The sequence below is a fragment of the Alligator sinensis genome, unplaced genomic scaffold (assembly GCF_000455745.1).
Source record: "Alligator sinensis unplaced genomic scaffold, ASM45574v1 scaffold125_1, whole genome shotgun sequence".
NCBI lineage: Eukaryota > Metazoa > Chordata > Crocodylia > Alligatoridae > Alligator > Alligator sinensis.
Window position 1 is genome coordinate 2665123 of NW_005841893.1, and position 16121 is coordinate 2681243.

Genomic DNA, 16121 nt, shown 5'->3' on the forward strand with positions numbered 1-16121 from the left:
TGGCCTTTAATGAAGGATTAGATTTTAAAGCGTTTCTGGAAGTAGCTTATAAAAGGCAAATGACATAAAACTTAAAGTTTTCAAGTAAGAGAAGCAGATGTTTCAATTGTGTTCTGCTCTTACTCCTCGCTAGCTAATTCAGCCATTAGGATCCATTTTACAGATGTACAGTATACTGCAATAATGGCAATTATGAATTAAGAAGGGGACAACAGCTCATGCTTGACTGGCTGGGAGCACTGACTACTCTGCTTAACCAATAGAGAAAACAAAGAGTTTAGGCATTTGTTTTCCAGAAGAACGGAGTGCAGAATCTTCATGAACTGTTGTAACAAATTATTCACAAAATTGGAGGAAACATTTCCAAATAGCTTGTACATTTCAAATTGGTGGCTCTGCCCTTCTGCCCACAGGTAAGTGTGAAGAGGACACAATAATCAAGATTATCACAGTGATTTGTTCCAATTTAAAGGGCACTGCACATGCAGCCAGAGATCATTGCAGTGCAAAAACAAGCCAGTGAACTTTTGTCAGTGGGAGGTAAGGAAATAAAAAGATCAGGCATAATGTAGCATTTATACCAGGGATGGCAAACTCATTTGATGAGTGGTGCAGGGTCACTCCATGGGCTGGATGAATGGTGTGGGGCTGGCTCTGGGGGCCAGAGCAGCACACAGACCCCTCCTGCTCTGCATCCAAGATCCAAAATACACAGCGCCTGCTCTGGTCAGTCCAGGACACATGCTGCATGTGGTGCCTGCTGCAGTTGGTCTAGGACCTGTGCTGTGTGCACTGCAGTTCCTGGACCAGCTGGAGTGGGTGCTGTGTGTGGCTTGGGTCCTGAAGCTTGTATATGGGGGATCCTGAATCTTGTATATGGGGCCAGCCTAGCACACACCATGTACAGTGCATGGATCAAATACAGACCCAGGGTAAGCACCGGGAACTGGAGGGTGGGACTCTAAGGGCTGGATCCAGCCTGCAGGCTGCATCGTTGACACCCCAGATTTACACTTACTTAGGCCATTCTTGCCCACCACTACAAATTATGGTCATGAGGTCATCTGCAAAAAGACCTCCACACCTTGAACTGAAGGGAGTATCTCAAAAAGTCCTCCAGTAAAAATTCAAATGCTAATACCCAATACAGACCTTTCAAGTTATATTCTGAAACGGGTTAAGGTCAGACCTCTACACTTGTGGTCATAATCAATTCCCTTACTCTGCCTACTGTACAGAGACCACATTTCCACCTGCACCTGCAATCCATTTGGATTTCTGCTCCGCTCTGTTCTGCTGCCTCTTACTTGGTGCCATTGGCAACTCTGTGTCGCAACACATGAAACAACAGACACAACATTTCAGTAGTTCTCAACCTTTTTAGACCGAAGGCACCCCTTGAAAAAATTAATTATCTAATTAAAGTGCCCGGCATGTCTTGTGTATCAGCATCCCTGTTTCAAAATGGAAAACTAAGGAACAGCTTAGTTCCTTAGTTCCATTTTGAAAAAGCTTAGTTCTCTCTTGTTTTTGACTACAGAAAAATGATTCTTTCTGTGGCAAAGCACTCAGAAAGACAACTGGGCAGAATGGTTTTGACACTATGGATACCTCTCTGAAATTTCTGGGTTTACCTTGTGAATCACATGTAGAAGTTTACACAACTAACAGTACCAATATTGCACGGTGCTCTTAAAAGGATCTTGCTGCATCTCTGGGTGCCATGGTCCCCTGATTGAGAGCCACTGTTCTAGTGCATCATTCTTCCCAGTAAATAAATTCTCTGGTATGTGTTTTTGTGGGATGGTTTATTAAAGATGCTCTACCTAAGGTTATCATAAGCTAGTCCCTCCCCTTCAATTTCCAACCCCTGACCTCCCTAAGTGCTTGCAAGAACAAATGGGCTCTGTGGAATACCTAAGCCTCCCTTTGGTAGAACAGGGAGGGAAGTGTATTTCAGTCAAGGAACCCTGCTGGTGAATGCCCTACTGGACTTCCCTCTTATTTAAATAATAAATTTAAAATCCCTCTCTTGAGCAGTTTGTTGGGGGGAGGGGGGGGTGGCATTTTGATTAGCAGGGTCCTGACCCATTTATGATTGAAACCAACCCTTTACTCAACCCAAAAGCCTGCTGGAAGCCAGAACGGCTCTCAGGAACACAGATGTCTAATGCTCCCTGCATGATACAATACTCAGGGGATGAATGCATAAAAAAGCTACTGCACAGTGAGCTAGGGTGTGAATTTAAACCATGTGAGGTACTTTGCGGTAACTGCCCATGTACAGACTCTTGCCCTCAAACAGAAATGGGATAGGCAAGCTTGTATTTCCCATGGAATAAGAGCATGCTTAGAGGCAGTTACTACAGTCACTGGTTCCCTGTAACTGAACTGACTTGGTGTCCCAGTGCTCCAAATACATTTAAATGAATGAGCATTTGAAAAAAGAGTCTCTAAATGCAGACAGTTCAGCAATCATCCAGTGACTATTAAGAGCAATTCACTGATGGAGAAACAAATATTTCCCATGCATTTCACTGCATTTGCTCCTTAATCAACATGAACCTCATATAGTCAACTAATATTTAAGCTGCAACAATTATCTTATTAAAAGATTCATTCACCTGGGACACTTGGCCAATGGTGTTTTCAATATTGATCAACACTGCCTAGTAAACAAGTAGGTAGGCTGAGGGTGGAATTAAGACCAGAATGTCACAGCAACACGTTTCCTTCATTCACATTATGCAAGTAACTGAGTTACTGAATAAGCCCAAGGGTGCTGGCACTTGGGCCTTCACTGGTAAAGAAATATGGACCAAATTCATACCTGGTGCTTTGATGATTTAAGTCACATGCAATTAAACCAATAATGAATTTGGCCCAATGCTTTTTGCATCAATGGTCAGCACTGAGAAATACCAATCCACAGCAGCACATGGTGTGAAAAAAAAGTCACCATTCAAACCAGGTCAGATATTGGCCAACAGAACTGAACTGTTCTTACTCTGCTTTTAAAGCTGATCTCTATAAAACTGCATTTTAAAAGGTGTGAAGCCAGAACCGGACATAGGTTGGGACATGAACACGTGTATAGGTCTGACCCATGTTCATTCATAGAGGGGGAGAGGGAGAAAGTGTCGGTGTTACAGCCCAACTCAGTCATGATGCTGTGAGCAGATTGCAGAGCCTTGGAGCAAGAGAAACGAGTACAACTTGTTAGGATTATAAAACAGGAAGAGGAAGCAAAAGTGCAATTGAGAATAATTGTGAGAATTTTTGCAAAGCAAAATATGTGCGCAGAAGGAAAAAGACACAAAGCCAAGAAAATACTGTAGGCTGATGCAAGACAACAAAAAGGAGAAATTTGTTCAAAACTGGCGAGGCATAAAGCAGCTACTGATTTTTCTGGAAGACACTGCAAAGAATCAACACTGATGAAAAAAAGTCTTTCAGTGCTAGGAGGGGGAAACTGATGCAGACTGAGCAATTAGTTAGCAGCTGGAGGTCTTCACCTTTATCTCCTTGAAGAAGGATGCTGTTTCACCCTCGATAATTGGCTGCAGTGAAGGGCTTCTCCGCTTGCTGGAAGGGGAACCCTGTGATAGGCGTTAACAAGTATGTTATATGATGAACCCCTTTTTCCCCCACCACCTGTTCTCTTGCTCTCATCTCATCTCCATCATGCTCTTAACACATTTCCAGGCCAGCATTAGAAAACTGCTTCTTAAAGAAAAAAACTCCAGGCAAAAAACCCTTGTAGCATAGAATGTTTTATTTTTTTCTTTCCCCAAGTTGCTACTAAGCTAAGGACACCAGTGCCAAGTGTGTGAACAAAATGCATATAACACAGGAGTGCCAGCTGTGCATGACCAGGAAAACAACGTCTTTAAGGAAACAATGATGTAAAAGCAACCCCCCAAGCCCCTGTATGTAACTTAAGAGACTGTGTGGCTCTTTATGGCTCTGATGCAAACCCAGTGAAACAGTCCAGTCAGACTTTCAGAAGTACTCAGCATTCCCATATGGGGCCAGATTTTTCCCACGTGGGCATTTCAATTTATGCATGTCTGATTTTCAAAGGTAACCTCCCCTTTCACTGTTCTTATGAGAGAGAAGGATGAGGAAAGACATTCTCCATTCTTCTCAGGCAGGTGCTGGGCACTGAAAACTTTTGAAAGACAAAATTATTTCATTTCAGTGACTCAAAAAGGGCTCGGCACTCCTTTGAGAATCTGGCCCAGTTGCAGTTACTAGGATGCATGGCTGCTTCCTGGCCACATGGGGCTATACATTGTGAGCTATTCAAAGTTTGGGCTCTGGGCAGGTTTTTGTTTTTTTGGGGTTTTTTTTTGTTTTAATGCAGCAAATGTATCAATTGCATCCAGAAAAACATGCCTGCCAGCGTATCCGACTGCACCGAGTGCCACTGTGCCAATCCATTCCTTTAAACAGGCACTCCGTTAAACCAGCTGCCAAGATGCAAGCATGGCCCGGCAGCAACAAAGCAGCAAAGGCTCATTCACGAAAGGCAGCACACAATATAAAACAGCTCTCTATCATGGAGCCAATTAAACTATTCCATGTCTGAGAGTGTTTTAGAACAATCATTTTAGGGCAAGTGACAAAGGAAGCAGCAGGAGTCAGACAATAGCAGCTTCAACTTTGAGGCACTGGAGCTAAAATCCTATAAGCAGAGCTGGTGATTTTCAACCTCAGGAGGGGTGTGGTAGACTCTGTGTAAGTGGCAGCCCCACCCCTGAACTGTACCCACTGTTAAAGCACTGGCCATTTGTGGGCTCTCACTTGGAAGGAGCCGAGTGCTGAGAGCTCTCACTTGGAAGGAGCTGAGTGCCTGGCCCCTCTTCCCTTTGACCAAGGATTAAACTGGGCAGCCTGACTGCTGCTGTTTTTCAGCCCCGCCAGAGTGTGGGTAAGACACAAGTCTATATTCCTGCCATGGTCTCCAATGTAAAAGGCCAGCACTGAGGAGCCTAAGGGGTTAGGAGAAAGAGAAAGGAAAAAAAAAAAAAACGGTGATTGGCCAAAAATAATAGCAGCAACCCACTGGAAAGAGGAGGAACAGCAGCAGGCAAAAAGTGCCCAAAAGCCAGCTGCAGGCACTGGAGTCTTCAACCAGGTCTTCACTATTCCAGCTGCTTTAAAATCAATGAACGACATGTGCTTGTTAATTTTCAGTGAGGAAGGAGGTTGGGGTTGGGCCCCTGCAACTGTGTGGTGTGTTGAAGTGTGATCTGCATGCCTCCTTTCTCCCTTCCCCCCTTGCTAAACAGCAATCCACCCTAGAGAAGTGCCGTACTCACAATAATAGGGATGGTGTTGGCCCTGGACAGGATCTGCTTGACCAAGCGGTACCTGTCGTACAATGGCTTCATCACCTGACGTTCATTTTTTGTTACCTGGAAAAGCCAAACAAAACACGCTCCGTGAGACTGGCAGCTGGTAACATGTGTTCATGTAACACAACCACCACTGACTAGATGGGCTGAAATTAGCCTCTGTGAGTGCCATGGGCTGTCAAACGGTACTGAAAGTTGTATAGGGATTAACGTTGTCACACTGACCTGGCTGGTGTGCTGTCCCAGAACTGCTCTTGCAATCCTCAGCTTAAGCCTAAGCACTGACTGCTACCTCTGAGCAATTTCTGTCATGTGGACAAACGGGGCTTTGGACATTCACAACAGGCCTTGCAATCATCTATCCTCATTCCAACCCCACCCATGCAATGGCAATCACATCTGCACTCATGGGCAAACACACTGAGCTTCCTGCCCTCATGCTGGGATCCTGGAGGGTGATATAGCAACAAGTGAAAGGAGTCTTGTGGACTGCCTTTGGAAGCGACCCCAGGCATGATCACCTGCAGACCTTGTCAGATGACAATGCAATGATTGTGCAACCCTCTCTGCTGCTGTGCTTACTTCTTTAAATTGCCTTCCAGTTATGTGTGTAGAATTGCTTAACTCTCCACCTCTTCTTTCACAAGAAAGCTCTAAAGACCCTGTCTTTCCTAGTGATTGCAGGGAATGCAGGAGAAGGGAAGCTTTACATTTACAGTAGATGCATGCAAAGGGCTTGGGAATGGTTTTATGTCTTAAATTCCTCATTAGTCAGGCAGAAAAACAGTAAGCAGAATATTCTACACAACCAAATTGCTAATCTTCTTTTCTGTTCACCCTTGTTTTAGTCACATAATGCGTCTGGCCTTCCATTATATCTTTGGCCTAATTTTGGACCACAAAGCTCTTAGGAAAGGAAGTTTTGACTGATTCTAAGGTCATTCCTGTCTACCTCAAGGCTTTCCACTGATGCCAGTAACCACAACATCTAAGCCCTTTCATGCAAGAACGATAGTGATGGTGTAGTCCCTGAGGGATGATAAGAAATTTCTACCTTTTGTTCCTTTTTGGGGGAAAAGGCAGTCTGTGGTTAGATGTATACACTTTTCATTTTTTTTTTAAATTTCACCAGTTTATTGTGTTTTAGGCTAATTCACTTTGGGATGGTGCTCTAGGCAGAAGTGCATGTGGAAGCATCTTAGCATTGTCAGAAAGGTCCAAGGTCCTTCTGAGCTCAGTGGAATACAGGATTGATGTGGTTAATGCATCCCAATTTCTACAGCCAATGGCACACAAGGCACTGATGGGTCAGCATCAAATCTAGCCACCTTGTAATTTCCCAGCCTGCCTGACCAGATACCCACTTACAGCTGGGTCAATTGGGGTGGTCTCTGATGGAAACCCAGAGTAGGGCTCAAACTCATGCCCCCAAATTCACAGCATGATGCCTTAGCTGCTCTACCACTACAACCATGACATTGGGTACTTCATGATGCCTGGAAGCCACAGATGAGCTCTTGGAATTGGGGCTAACTTCCATCTCCCGTGATTACCCTCTCTCTTTCCCACATCAATTAGGGGTAAAAGGAATGCAAGGGAGGAAAACCTTCTCTTGTTACTCTCTAACCTACACCTTCACAAGACTACTCTTAAAAAAAACCCCATCAGCAAAGGCCCATGCTGCATTGTTTAAATTTAGAGGCAAACTTCCACAAACTGTGAGGGTTGTAGAGGTACAATATTTTGCCTGGGCTCATCTCTACAACAGCCCATTTTGAAGGAAGAAGTTGAGGGTTAAAAGATCTATTTACAATCAAGGTTTCTGCATAGGAACTTGGCTCCACCTATCTATCCAGCAATCTTTGTTGGGTTGTCTTTTCTATTTAATGTATCTGTCAAACCGCTGAACAATCTCATTCCATCAACATGAAGACATGGCAATTACATTTTTCTAGAGAAGCATGTAACCAGCATGGGAAAACCCCAAGGATAAGCCACCCATTCACTGCACTCAAAAGAACAGATTTCACCACTGTCTTAGTTGACATAATTACATTCATTAGCTGATGCAGTCAGAGTTGCCTTACAAATGTTGAACTATTGTGTGCAACTAGTTGATTTCAATGGAGTTAAAAGGGTACATGACCACAGAAAGGCAGTGATGAGTCAGGCTTGGAGCCTTCCTAATTATGAAGAGAATGCCCTAGTATTACTTTGCAGTTGGACTAATCAGTCCTGAAGGGTTAGAAACAATATGAAAAGGTGCCTGCTAAGGCTGAGAACTGAACCTTCAGTTAATGCCACTTCAAAGAGGATAAAACATCCAAGTTTTGCAAAAAGAAATATAAATACAAGGTTTGGACTGGGAGAAAAGAATCACTAGGTGTGCTGAGGAATGGAAAAATGTGCACCTTGCTACCAAGTCTGGATCACACCAGAAGTGGAAAGACACACGGGTATAATTTAAGAATCTTAGTACACATACTAGGCCAAATATATTATCATGGATTTACATAAGTGCCACTTCATTCATTAAAGCAGGACTTAAAGAAAAACCGTGCACATGGACAGACTCTCTCACTGAGTAAATATCAATAATGCCAACAAAACCCAAGTATATTTTGGAAGAATGTCAAAACACAAAAAAAACCTTGCATAACGGAGCCTTTGACAATGCCTTGGGCAAACATTCCATATGGCAAACAGCAGCTAGTGAAGCAGAGGCCGCTGCTTGCATTGTTCAACTGTCTCGAGGATTTCTGTAGAAACAAGACTTTCTGGCTTAAATAAAGCAGTTCAGTTCCTACCTCTTGCCAGGTTCACCCGTCACTGGTGCAGAAAGACCCAGTTGCACAATAAACCTAAGCTTCACTGGTTTTATTGTTTAGTTAAATGTCTTTAAAAACTTGGCTGAACTATCCACATTATCCAAGAACTCTCGGTACTTTTCCACTGCAGCACTGTCAGTAACTGGAAACAGCAAAACTGATTAGTTGCAGCTTGCTTTGCTTATCGGTTCAATTCTGCTGTGTTGTAGAAGCAGCTTATTAAAAAATTAAAAAGCAGTCATATTAATAAACGAACAGAAAGAAAACAAAATCTCAGCATCGTATTACAGGCCAGATCGTGATCTGAAACCAGGATTAAACGTTCATAAATTCATCAAATCCAAATGGGGAGTTACCCTTCATTTGTGACATGATGAAAGCAGAATCAGTCCCTGTAAGAACAGATAGAAAAGGGAATCACTCCTCCAGAGTGGTTTTAACGTGAGTTTTATAAGACAATAAAGCTGTAAGGTACCAAGTATAAGGAGCACAATGGCAGAGTCCAAGCTATAATGATCATGTTTTACCTGGGCAGTGGTATTGACAGCAGTGAAATAAAGGAATTAAATAATCAGTAAAACCATAAACCAAATATTTCAAATGTGACAAGCCAGGGAGTGAATGGGTACAGCAGATTCACCGACTCCCCTGACACAGTGCTCCTGAGAAACAGTAATTTGCTACTCCCCTACTGCTGCTATATGCATTACTGTCACTCCAAAATTAAGCTGCTTTGCACATCCATCTGCCACCAAAGTTCATAAAGTCAATACAGCAGGAGAAGCAACATATAACTTAAAGTAGCCAAAGGCTAAGAGTTGAGACCTTACATACTGTGATCAAATTCTAAACATAGGAAAGAATCTGTGTGTGATGTTTAAACACTTAAAGTTCTAGAGACTATTACAACAGCTTCAAAAAACACAGCAAATGCAGCTTACTTTCTTTCATGATCTCAGCATCACCCCTTGCCAACAGCCTGCCACTGACACTGGAAATCGCAGACAATCTTAATTAAAAGCTTGTTCTGACATACACCCAAACTAGCTTCTGTGCAGAAAAGGTTTCTGAACACTGCACTTAGCAGAGGCTGGTCTGAAAATGATGGTGCTTTCTCCTGCCAGAACAGGTGGTTACTAATGTTTTGTAGCGGTGGGAGGTTGATCACCACAAGGCAGAAATATATCAAAACATTTTGCAATGTACTTCTATACATACCGGTCTTCCATGTATGCTTTCATAGTACAAGAGTGCTTTTTGAAGAGCCACTTTCTCAGCTGCGATCTGATCTCTAGTCATGTCCTATATAAAAGGCAAAGGAGAAAAATGGGAGAAAGTGACAAAAAAAAAGCAAAACATTTCTAGGCTAGTATAATATTGTTCTGTGGCTTTATCTACATTAAGGCTGCAGTTAAAAGAGTAAGGTGCGGTATTTCTGAATAAACATATACAATACCTACTACTGCTCCCCCAAGCCCCTTTTCCTGGTGATGCACACTAAAATACCGTTACCACTGCAGCTCGCATTACATGCTACATGTAGAGATGAAAACTAAACAATGCTTAAATGTGAAAGCGGTATCATGTATGCAACAAAGGAATTAAATAATTTTCATAGAGTTTTGAAGACTCATAGTCCAACATAACCATTCAGGATTTCTGCTTTACCTGATTTAAAGGGGTATAAGTCTTGCAATGTGACATTTTTCTTGTCCTTTTACTCCAACTCCACATATTGCCTTCTCCCATTATTACACCAGTAGTCTAACAGACATTTTAAAAGGCCTACAGCCTTGCCACTGCAGAACTGTTATAGACGGTTCAGAGATGGTCAACTTGAAAACTTTTTTCCTATAAACAATAATTTGCTACTCAGGAACACAGAGCATTGCTTGCCCCTCTTTTCACAAAACATTTGCCAGAACTTGCATAAATTTGTTTTTGGAAAAAAAAAAATAATAATTGCGTATTTTACGCCTACCAATTCAAGGCCTTGACTTACAAGGTTATCAACAACTTTGGAACTTGCTACACCAGACAAGAATCACACCAGTAACTCTCAGATGTAACTGCTCTTCTGAGACAGTTGAGGCGCCCTGGTAGGAGTTGTGATAATGTGTCCTTAGACAAGATCATTCAACTTTGGCATGAGCTACCAGAGAAGAGAAGTCTAAGCCAAACTGCAGGCATCTTCAGAAGTGCTGGATGACCTACATAATTTGTTGAAGCATTCCAGTCATAATAGAAGATAAGGAAACCTAAATAACACACAGAAAATGCCTCACAACCTATCCCTTTAGAATGGATCTTGGAACCTCAGAGATACAAAGGACACTATGACATCCAGTATGGACAATGCTTTGAGAATCACAATACCTGACAAAAATTGGTTACAGCATGGTGTGCTACAGTGGGAGGTGAAAGGTCAAGTTATTTAAAACAAAATTCAGAAGTAGATTTTAAGCTTAGCAGTTTGGATGATCCTGCATGGGTAGCAGAAGCTATCACAACCCTGAGCACTGCTGAAACATTATTTCCAGTCCTGGCACCTAACCCTGATCTGCCCGAAACGTACCTTAATGTCCTCGGGCCTGCTTGTCTCTGCTCGTTTTTCTTGGAGCTTCTTCTGAACGGACTCTAGGGTTGCTTCAACTGCAGGCTTTGCAGATTTGTCAGACAGGTCTTGTTTCTTGTCCTCCTCCTTTTCAAGCTGAGAGCCAAAGCTCTTAGGGAGAGTGTTGCTCCGTTGGCGCGTCACAGGAACCAGATCCTCTTCAGATATCTTCAATTTTGACTCTGGGTAGGTTTGGAGGGAGGGGAAGGTGGGTAGGGGATAGAAAAGAGCACTTTCAGTGACAAGGTAATAGCTCAGTGTAGCAGTCCATGTGAGGTCAGCATCTATTGCAGGCCATTTTTCCATGGTAGGCGACTCACCTTTAAGCTGCTTCCGGAATTTTGCAAGGTCATTTGTCCATTTCAATACCTCTGGGTTGGCTGCTTTGTCACTATGGGATGGCTGGAGGAAAAAGGACAGAAATCCACAGCGAAATGGTTTTGAAAGAATGGCAGGGCAGAAATTGAGACAAAAGTCTGTCTGAAGAGGTGATGGACGCAGGAGGGGGAGCTACAAATGTTTGATATCTAGTCACACTTTTAGTACTACCTTCCTGACATCTGGGCAACTCGTTTAAAATTCAATTTTCCCCATCTGTAAAATGTGAGTGACAGTTTTGACTGCCTGGCCCACAAGAATATCAGATGGGTCAATAAATGTTTTAAAGCCCTCTGAAGACTGAAAGTGGTAAGTATTATAGCATAAAGAAAGGCACAGAAGCATGTGCCATTTACTGTGGCTAGATGACCCAATCCAAGAACAGACTGCACTTTTTCCCATTTGATTCCATTTTTTTTCTACTTTGGACAAGCCTTTAACTACTAAAACCTACAGTTTTCATCAGCAGCTAATGTGCATGCATGTGAACTTTTAGATCCTTAAAAAGTTGTTACTCAATGTCATGAAAAATAAGAGTTCAGTACATTGGTGTTACTCAGCAGTGCTTTGTGCATGGGCAGAGAACCAGAGTCAAGGAGTCCTTCCTCATAGACTCACTAAAACAAGATGCATCTGTGCACCCTATCAGCCAAATTTTAAATCAGTAAGTTTAACTTAGCCACTCCCACACACACAGCTATCAGCTTTTGGCATGTTTAGAAAAAGAAGCAATAAAAATCCCAGCAGTTTATTAGACTGTTTCCTGTGCCTTGGAAAGGAATTCACTTGGCGATGCTAATACAAGAAAGTGTGCTTTAAATTTGTTGTTCAGCAGTTCCATTCTTCTTCGCTTTCAGGTACTAGATCTTCAGAAGCCCTCCTCAACTTGGGTCACAATGCAGGCTGATTGCAAATGGCTTACCCTGTATTTCCTCTCCTCTTCAAATCTCTCCTCAAATTTCCTGATCTTTTTCTTAAGTCCCTGAATCCTCCGGGTGAGCTGTGCAGGGGTCAAGTCTTCTCTGTCATCTTCGTAAGATCCTAAGGAAGAACTCCGCCTCCTATGGGGAACAGAGAATGGAGTTGTATCCTACTCAGAAGTACGTCTTCATGCAGAGAGTCAGTTATGCCCGATGTAAGTAATGGCAAGTCCCTTGGGAATCATGAAGCCATGACGCAACCCAATGCTATGAACATTGTTAGGGCAGTAAGACTGGTTCTGGTGTCTCTGACAGCTTTCTGGTCTCTTTGACAGAAGAATGGAGGGGCAGTCAACTGCCAGTCAGAAAAAAAAATAAGCAAGAGGGTGAGAGGAAAGAAGGGTTGTCATCTTGTACCCTAAAATGAGGCATGAGACCTGAAGATTAGCTGGCCAAGTCTAGATACAGTAGAGTGAGCTGGCAACTGGACCCCTGAAAAGTTAAACCAGGGGAGAGAGAGGAAGTCAGACTTCTTGAAGAGGGGTGGGAGTGAAGGGAATGTTTATAGTTTTAGAACAATAATTGTCCAAAGTCTGACTATTTCCCAAATATCAGGCTAGCCAAATACAGCCATCTGAATGTGTATGACACACCACTTCTGCCTTCCCACCTTCAGGGTACTATAGTTACCTCCAGAGAAGTTGAAACTGCTCATTCCTTTGCCCTAGTGCTAGAATAAGCCTATCAACATACAAGAGGAGTTAGAACTGGGCCAAAATGCATAATCAGTGCTGTGCTGTTACTCAGACATGAATTTAAAAATCAACATTTAAAATACACCCATAAACCTTATAAGAGATCAAAAATGGGGCAAAATAATATTTACCAGAAATAACTGCCCTACATTTCTTTTACTGGTTTTTTGCCAGAATTTTCATCAGATGTACCTCATTTCCAGTTCTGAATTGTTTACATAGAAGGCAATCAGCTAGGTCTCACACCACATTTCTACTGGAAAGAAGTTCTCCAGCCAAATTACAAACTCTTTAAAATACAGATTTACTAGTATATAGAGCCCTACAGCACAATTCTCTTTCTACCACTACCTGTGCCTTATCTACTTCAGTATTGTTGCTGTTGAACTCTTTATAGGAAGACCTCACATTCCTTTCACAAAGCTAGGTAGGTATTGTCATCCCCATGCTATAGATGGGGAAAACAGAGGCTCTTAAACATCAAGCAATGTCTCTGAAGTGACATACTGAATCTCCAGCAGAGCCAGGGCCAGAATTTTGTTGAATGGGCATCCCAAGTTTTACTCTCTGTCAAGGTGCAATGGCCTCCTTATTACAAGATTATATCCTGGGTACCAACCTATGGCCCCAGATGCCATCAGAGCCACCCAAAGAAGTGACATGGCTTCCATTGGTGAGATACCTCAGCCCCACAAGATGCATGCAATTATAGGGCCTATTTTGCTCAAAAGGTACACTCTACAATACAGTAGTACTGGGTAGCAGAGAGGAAAGCCTCTCGCCTGCTGCTCAGATGGTAGCTCTGAAACTGCAACCCACCTCATGAACGAGTGAGAATTTGGAGGGGAAGGAGGAACTTCTGTATCATCCAGGTACTGCTGGCTTTGTCCATAAGCATAGAAGCGAGGGGAGAGCATAGGGTCGCTGTCCCCATCGAAAAGCTGGCGGATGAGATGGCCGGCTTGAGGGGAGAGACGGGCTTCGTCGGAGTCAAAGCCATCACGCTGCCAGGTGGAGAGAGCTGGGATGGGCTCTGAAATTCGATGAGAAGGCAAGGGGAAAGTGAGCTTCATTTTCCTTGCATTGTTTTCACTACATTCTTTGATCACCACAGACATAGGCGAGTTCATAAAACCATACTGTCTGTCCCATTTCAGATACTGAAGGCCCAATTCTTTGCTACATGAGGTCGGCATTTGCAAGTGTGCAAATGCAAGTGAAGTGAGTACAAAAATGCAACCTTCTGAGAAGGGGCACTTCACAAAGATAAAGATGATCATATACACATTTAAGGAATGCAGAACCAGGGCCTGAATCCTGCCAGTAATTGCTGGCAATTGATTGAAATAAATGCTAAGCCTGACAGTACCCTCTCCCTTTACTCTCCCAACCACCACCTGAGGTTCAGGAGTTGTGCTAGGAAATACACTTTTGAAGTGCGAAGGAGATAACTCAGGGCTGCAAAATGCAACAGACAGAACAGGAAGGCATCATAAATGAGTAACAAGATGACTGAATGGCTATTATCCTCAACCTGGAAAAGTATTAGTGACGGTAAGTGCTCAGACTAATTTTTCTTTACAAGCAAACAAACAAGATCCCACTGGAATGAAATAGCCACACACTGGACATGTGAAAAAGTGAACACATCTCCCAGCTATTGGATGAATTAACTGGCTGTAAGTAAAAGACAGAGGGTGGGTGGGAAAGGGAAACCTGAATAGCATATGGGAACAAACTGAAAGAAATCATCTCGCTCTTGTGATCACTCCATCCAGATGCCACAAGGACTCTAATATCTTGTGTTCAGATAGTTTACTAAGCTAGTTTGCATGCTCCTACTTAGCGCCATGGGATTAGGAGGTGTAAAAGCCATGCTTTGAACTGGGCATTCTAACCAGAATCAAGCAAATGACAGAAACACACTCAAGAATATCTTGAGGGAAAGAAGAACACTAGAAAGGGCCAAATGACAGCTTTAGTGTCACCCATTTCCTGTGGGCCTGAATGAGATCTTGTCCAGTGTAGGTTCAAGCCTTTTTACTCCATAACCATTTAAAACAGTGGCATTTCCATTACCCATGTAAAGTGGAACTTCTGTTATCTCATTGTTTTGCAAAACCCTCCTCCAGACCAAGGTGGGTAAGAAACACTACTCTCCTTTGCATTACCAATTGCATGAGAATAGCTAGTGCTGTACTGATGGATTCTTTGGTGCGTTTATACTAATCTGTGCATCAAACTGGATTTAATCTTAGCGTCTCAGGGGTGTAACCTTAGTGTCTCTGCCTTTGTGACTGATGCTACACCCAAAAGAATACGGCTGGGGATACAATAGCCCAGTGCTATGGTGCAGGGAAAGAACAAGCTTTACCTTGATGTCAGGCTGTATAACAGCTCTTCTGGAGGAATCTGCTGCAAAATGCAAAGCTTCAGCTGTGATGTGGGTTGAAAACCATCACACATCCAAAACGTACATCTAGGGCACTACAGCTAGCTTACATGCACATGTAAACTTATTTTCCTGATTAAATGTCGTTAGCAAATGCATGTTAATTCTACCTTTTCTTTGACATTTTTTGATATTGGAAAGGTTTTGCTGAAAGACGCCAATAATAAAGGAAGATAAAACATAGGACTTGCAACCCTTGAATCAAAATGTGAATCTTCTAGACAATACCAATTTCCTGAATCAGAATGCTTCCCTGAAAGCAACACACAGCTCTGATGTTCTCAGCAAGGTCTTCAGAGATACTCTTATAGTGAAACGAGAAACAAATGTAAGTGCAGAAGGGGCATGATTCCCCACCCTTACTGGCCAAATTACTGTGCATAAAAATTACTTAAGTAATTACTCCAGTGACCCCTTCTCCCATCCTGGGGAATGAGTACTTTCTATCCTGAAAGACTCTACTTTTAAGTTCTTTGGATGATTTACAGTCAGTTGGTTACGGACAGAAAGGAAAAAGAAAAAAAGAACGTGTCTTGGTAGTAAACCAACTAAGCTGCTAATGCAACTGTGAATAAGGGCATTATTAACAATGCATGATACATATGGCTTTGTCCTCTGGTGGATTTACATATGAGATATCATGCAACATTAAAAGTATCATAACGATTTGGAAAAGCTCTGATCCAATCCAAACAGCTCTGAACTAAGCTGCTTCACCTTTAGCAGGGACTGAGGCTCAAGCAAATCCAGTTTTTTTTCATTTCAAATACTGATGATAAGATTGAATGCATGTTCCAAAGGAGAAGGTTCTGAA

At 42.6% G+C, this 16121-nt stretch overlaps 1 protein-coding gene across 3 annotated transcripts in view; it reads right to left on the bottom strand.

The window, feature by feature from the left end:
* FAM13A (family with sequence similarity 13 member A) overlaps positions 1-16121 on the bottom strand; it is an 80486-nt gene that overhangs the window by 4501 nt on the left and 59864 nt on the right. For 2 of the 3 annotated variants that reach the window (XM_025197287.1, XM_025197286.1), the window contains exons 8-14: positions 13675-13888; positions 12103-12241; positions 11123-11204; positions 10764-10984; positions 9407-9490; positions 5325-5420; positions 3516-3599 (exon numbers count right to left, since the gene is read on the bottom strand). In XM_025197287.1, the coding sequence (XP_025053072.1) occupies positions 3516-3599; positions 5325-5420; positions 9407-9490; positions 10764-10984; positions 11123-11204; positions 12103-12241; positions 13675-13888 (920 nt within the window). The remainder of the gene's footprint in view (positions 1-3515; positions 3600-5324; positions 5421-9406; positions 9491-10763; positions 10985-11122; positions 11205-12102; positions 12242-13674; positions 13889-16121) is intronic. The other variant, XM_025197288.1, reaches the window with a different exon arrangement.